Raw genomic sequence first — 6,000 nt, 5'->3', positions numbered from 1 at the left:
CGAACAATCATTTTTCCTAAGCAAATTTTTGGTCTTGAGTGTGAGTCAAATACGCAGCATACTATGTTATCTGGATACAGCTTATTCAGCAATAATGAGCAAGAAACTAAGAGGAGATCAGGTGCTGAGCATAATCATATAACAGCTTATAGAACATGCGAATGCCTATCTCAGGAGGGACCAGCAAATCAGACCCTTCAGTTGAGCCTTCTCATTTTACAGAGAAGAAAACTCTGGAAAAATTAAATGACAGGCCACCTAGCTGGGTGTGGCAGAGCTCGCATTAAAATCTGCTTTTTTGTTTATTTGTGGTTTGTGCAGGAAGTCCTGCCAATATTCTCCTTCAACAGCACTGGTCTGTTTACTTTCTTTTTAGATCATTGTTTTCATTGTTCTTTTCCCTCACCTTCCAGTTTCTGTCCTCAAGGTTCCAACATCCCTTTGGGCTTGGCTACACAAAAAGCTGTCTAAAAGAATGCGGTCACCCCTGTCAAGGATGTCAGAGCCCAACTCAGAACACAAAACCGAAAACAGCACAGCAACACATGAACTTTTGCCACTTTTGTATTTTATTGTGGAACTGAGTTTTTTTTTTCTTTTTTTTTCCTTTACATCAAATATCCTCAATGGAAGAGGGGATATTGCACACAAATATCATAAAAGCACTACATATTACTTTCACTGGAAACTAATTTTCTACATTAGATATGACTGGATAGGATAGAAGTGATGCAGGATTATAAGACATAATACCATACACAGCTGCAGACTGACACAAACACCATTCAGAACAAGAGAGAGGAGTGTGAAGTGCTTCTCAGCCCAGCTCAGGACCACTCCTTTCCGGGGCTGGAAAGTGAAGGGCTGCGTGCAGCGTGGAAAGCGTGACTCCCAATGGCTGGCTGCAGGGTGTTCTCCGAAGGGCAGCCCGGTCAGCCCGGTCCGAGCCTCTTCTCCACGTCTCCCGCCTTGGGGAGCTCCAAACAAGTGCAGAGAAGCTGTTTATTGTTTTTTCCCTTCCTTTTCAGGTTTTGATGCTGCCTTTTAAATTAACTTCATAAAGTCACAGATTTTTTTAAAATAGTAGTTTTAATACCAGGTGAATAACCTAATTGCTTTCAAAGAAATGCTCATCTCTAGGCTGCTTTTGGTGTGTTGTTCAGTTGGTTAAAAGATAAAAGCTTACAGTTCCTTTCAAATGGAAACAGGATCTTTTCTCCTACATCTGAAGCACAAAAAAAATAAAAGTTATCCTAACGCACAATATCGTTACTGAGCAGGAACCTCCTGTGACAGGTGACTAAAGAGAGGCAAGAAAAGCAATTCCAGAATTGTAGAGCAGCTCCTCAGAGCTGAAATTTGGTAACAGAGGGAAAATGGCAGGTGGAAAAATTTTCATTAGCAAATGATTAAGTCTTAATAAATGAATATTGAAAAGCTCCTAAACTTCATAAGCTATTGGAGACACTTAAAACATTCATATACACTGGGGAAACCATTCACTATGATATGTAACGTTAAGAAAAAAATTTTTTTCCTTTTGAACTCCATGGAAAAATTGTGTTTAAAGAGGGAGGGGTCAGTCGTATCCAGTCCCACCACAAGACTGAGAAAGCATGCACAGGGGTTGGGGTTTTGAGAAAGGGGATAGAATTGGTTAAAATTGAAAATGGAGGATCGTCTCTAACATTTAGTCTCTGTAGAATTTTGCTTAAGAATACTACCAAAAAGGTCATGATCATGAGTGCTATCACAATAGAATCCATCATTTAAACAGAATGGAAATTCCTTCCACTCAAATATTCAATCTATACAAACGGATTAAGTAATCGGTATGAACAAAGCTCCTAGAAGTCTGTGTCGATTTTTAGGTCTCACCATGAAGGTACATGGGACTTTTTGATGGCTGTTACTAAACTAATTGTGTATTTATGGAACTAGCAAAATTAGGTTAGTCACACAGGTAGGAAAGATGTCTAGAAAGACAGGAGCAACCTGTAATGCAAATATTGGTTTTCCTGGTATACTCAGGCTCTGTGGCCATCATAGAGAACAATGAATGGAGGATGGTACTGATAGATTTCATAGGAAAAAGAGCCAGCTGACCAACGACAGTTTTTTGTATTTTTCTCATTAAATTCCATAGCAGGGGTGGGGGTAAAGAGTGGGTAGAGAGGTTATAACTGAAAACTGGCTATAATTCTCCTAAAGCATTTGCAGTTTTTGAAGCAAAGTAATATACATGTTAAACAACTTTAATTTGGGAAACTGGAAAGCAACTCCATCTTCTATCAAAGAAAAATCAACCAGAGGTCTGGATTTGGCAAGAAGATTAGAAAATGTTTCTCTTCCCAGGCATTATGTGAACCAACTCAATAACTAACCATTACAGAATTAACTTGAGTAATTTTATGAGCTTCTCATAAAAGAAGTTTTAGGAAGATGAGTTTATACCCAAAGAAACCCATTTTTGTCATATTGACTCTTCCATCTTTGTACCCTTAGCGTGTTATTTTTAAAGACATAAAAGAAATGGGGTAATAAATAAAAACTGTATTCCTAGAGAAGCCTAACAAAAATAGAATATTAATTTTCTTAAAAAAATTAAACATTTGGAAAATGTAATTCACAGCATTAAGTAGACTGCACAGGTCCTCAGTGAAGGGACCCTGAAGAAGCATTGTTTAAACCCTCATAGTAGTTAGCAGTGCAAAACATACACTTAACAGACAAAAAATAAACTAAAATGTTAATTTTGAAATAAATAACTAACACAGAAAATAAAATGAGGTCATTGTTCACTACTCTGTAGATCTTAAGAGTCTGCAGGAAACGTGACATGACAGAGCACAGCACAGTTGTCACTGAGAAGTTTGCCACATCTGAACACTGGGTGCATGGAGCTGCAACTTGAAACTCGACGTCAGTTTTAATCATGATCTGGCTTCCCAGGTTCATGGTTCAACGATGACAGCGATGGACAGTATGTCTGAACTCTACATGATGAACGCAGGAGTTGGGAATTCATTTGTTGTCAATCTATTACTTATTTTTTTTTTTCCAAAAAAAGAAAATCCCACGTGCTAGGGTTCTTTTGAACTTGGCTCTTTTACCTCATGGTTGAAGATCTTGAAAGAAGTATGTAGGGTACCACTGGAGATGTACTAGTAAAGGCCCTGAAATTAGCCTACCATGCTGTTCTCTCCCACTCTCCAAGAGCCCATGTTCATATTTTTATGTATGGGAATCAGAGGGTGGGAGGTATCATTCTTCCTGGTAGTTATGGGTTTTTAATAAATATTATTACTGCAATATCAGACTTCAATCTTGCCAGAACTTCAAAAAATTATTCAATTTTTTGTCTTATGAAACACTTAAAAAAAAAGACTATCACTTGAAATTTTTCTTTGTGTTTTCCTGTAAATTAAAACATTAGTTAAAAAGTTCATCTATGAAAAGTTCTCACATAGCTAAAAAAAAATTCTGTACACTTGTTCCCATAATTATGTTGAAATTAATGGAAAATTTAAAAAGCCAATGTAAGACAAAGGAAGGTAAATACTGTACACTTGCTGAGAACCTCTTCCACCATAAGATTCACTGTTTTCCCAGTTCTGATCATAGAAGCCTTTTCAGTCTTAAACTTGCAGTAGTAAAGAAGCTAAGAAAGGTGCAACTTGTTTGGCTGAGGGGTCACAGGTGCACTGGTGTGGTGTTCAGCACACACGGCTCAGCATCAAACTGTTGGACCAATCAGATCAGCCTCTAGTACCCCCCACGTGCACACACACGTGCTCCTTCAACTGGAGTATCTATAATCCTACACGGATGTTTTATAAACTTGCTGTCTCACATTAAAAAATAAGTGCATCAAGTATCTTTGTACATTCAAGTCACTTCCTAAGGCAAAATGTCTACCATATGTACTCCCAACTGCTTTGGTATTTGCTTCAGTTAATTGGGGTGGACTTGGGTGTTGACGCATGCAGGTTAATTGACGCAGTGTGGACTAAGTGGGTGGACAAATGCTGGGAGCATGCCTTAGATCAATCTACTCATGTGTTTAAAGAGTCTGAGAGTTCTGAATGGGGCTCAAACCACTTGTGTGTGCAGTCTACACTCACTACAGCATGTCAGTGTGCAGCCTTCAAACTGAAGGAGCTTAATTAAGGCGTGAAAAACCTCACATGCCCTCCTTACAAGTTTTGTTCTTTTTGTATTCCTCTAGCCAGCTTGCTTTAGAAAACCGATGACCCAGACTGACAAAAATGGAAAACTTTGCCCAGTGTAGACTACAGAATACCTACTGCCTGAGGAAATGCAGACCTAATTGTTGGTTTTCTTCTCTTTAGCCCACCCTGCTCTCTCTTTTCCTCTCTGGGTATCTCACCAGAAACTCTCCACTACATTCCCTTTTCTTGCATTCTTTTTCTTTCTCATTCTTCCTCTCTCTCTCTCTCTTTCTCTCCTGCATTCTCTTTGTGCGCTCACTCCCTCACTCCCTCTCTCCCTCCCTCCCTCCCTCCCTCTCTCTCTCTCTAAGACAAATGCCTCTACCTAGCAGAAGTCAGTTGGGTTCGCTAGTGCATGGTTTCCAAATGTTCAGCAGAGATGAACTGGGGTAGGTAATTTTGTAGTAACTTGAACCCTATTGTGGGAATACTGTTACTTCCCTTAGCAATCAGCAAAAACTGAGAGATATTAGTGACTTGCGTCACCATGACACAGGATAGCATTTGGCAGGTAATTGTTCGGCGACTTAATTAGATGAATTGATGTTTTAGAAAAGGTAGTTTCAAATTGAAGAATTTCTGGAAACAAAGTTCAGATCCTGTGGTGTGGCTGGCCTTGGTTTTTACAGTTCTATCTTGCATGCAGGGAAAGATTCATCTTGCATAACCACCGTGCTGCTGCTTGCTAAAACCATGATGTTGAGGTCTTGCTGCTTCTCATGGGTCTCCTGGTACCATTCCCTCATCACTTCCGAGTCATGCGTTGGGATCAGAGTTACCTGCCATAAGAGAGAAAATAGCTGTTTAAGGACAGAGACAGAAACCAGATGGAAAAATAGAACAAAATCAAGGTAGTAGACCACCAGAAAAGGGGGAATGAAAGAAAAGTTTTCTATTTTCCTCAAGAAATGCAAAGTATTTTTCAACTTACATTTTCTAGGAACCATAATAAAGCTGCGAAAAAAAAAAAAGCTATTTTTTTCTGAGGGGGTGTGGTAGACTGGAACAAAATGCAACTAGTGCTTATCAATTAGTTCATCTAAATTCACTGTTGGTTTTTCAATCCTTTAGTGTTAAGTGCTTTGGTTAAGGCTGTTTCTTGTATTTGCTTTAACAATACCAGTAAATTTTGTATAAGACATGGTGCATAGTTAGTCAAAGAAGTTTTAGTTATTATTGTAGCTCAAAGTCCTCAGAAACCCACCCATTGTGGGTAACTAACATTTTTCTGAGAACAAAGATTTGTATCTTTGCCTGTGTGATTGGGGATAAGGGAGCAAGGTGGGTAGTAAATGACCTAATTTAAAATTTAATATTTCAATATAAAAAAGTTTTAAAAATTTTAATATTCCTTAGGAGACCACTGGGTGCTTCACGTTCGCTTTCTTTTTCCTTTATTTATTTATTTTTTTGTGGTAGTGGGGACTGAACCCAAGTGTACTCTACCATTGAGCTAAATTCCAGTCCTTTTTTTTTTTTTTTCCTCCTGAGACAGGGTCTGACTAAGTTGCTGGTCTCAAACTTGTGATCCTCCTGCCTTGTCCTCCTTAGTTGCTGAGATTATAGGCATATGAAATCTAATGTGCCTGGTTACATTAGATTTCATATGATTAAATAAGTAATTCTACTTAATAAAATGAAAAACACAGTTTCTAAGTGATTCTGTGGAAAACCACAAGTAAAACTTAGATAAACAAAGCTCACAATTATATTGACAGGGTGTTTCATGGCCAGACAGTGGGTCTTAGAGTTGGGCATATTCTTTAGT

The 6,000-nt window shown here is 38.5% G+C and overlaps 1 protein-coding gene across 6 annotated transcripts in view; it reads right to left on the bottom strand.

Moving 5' to 3' along the window:
- Window positions 1-560: 560 nt before the first annotated feature.
- Window positions 561-6,000, bottom strand: part of MAP1B (microtubule associated protein 1B) — a 103,843-nt gene continuing 98,403 nt past the window's right edge. For all 6 annotated transcript variants that reach the window (XM_079144824.1, XM_079144828.1, XM_079144826.1 and 3 more), the window contains one exon: window positions 561-5,011. In XM_079144824.1, the coding sequence (XP_079000950.1) occupies window positions 4,856-5,011 (156 nt within the window). In that variant the 3' untranslated portion in view covers window positions 561-4,855. The remainder of the gene's footprint in view (window positions 5,012-6,000) is intronic.

The sequence above is a fragment of the Sciurus vulgaris genome (assembly GCF_902686455.1).
Source record: "Sciurus vulgaris genome assembly, chromosome: 6".
Taxonomy (NCBI): Eukaryota; Metazoa; Chordata; class Mammalia; order Rodentia; family Sciuridae; genus Sciurus; species Sciurus vulgaris.
This window is presented reverse-complemented; position numbering and strand designations above follow the sequence as displayed.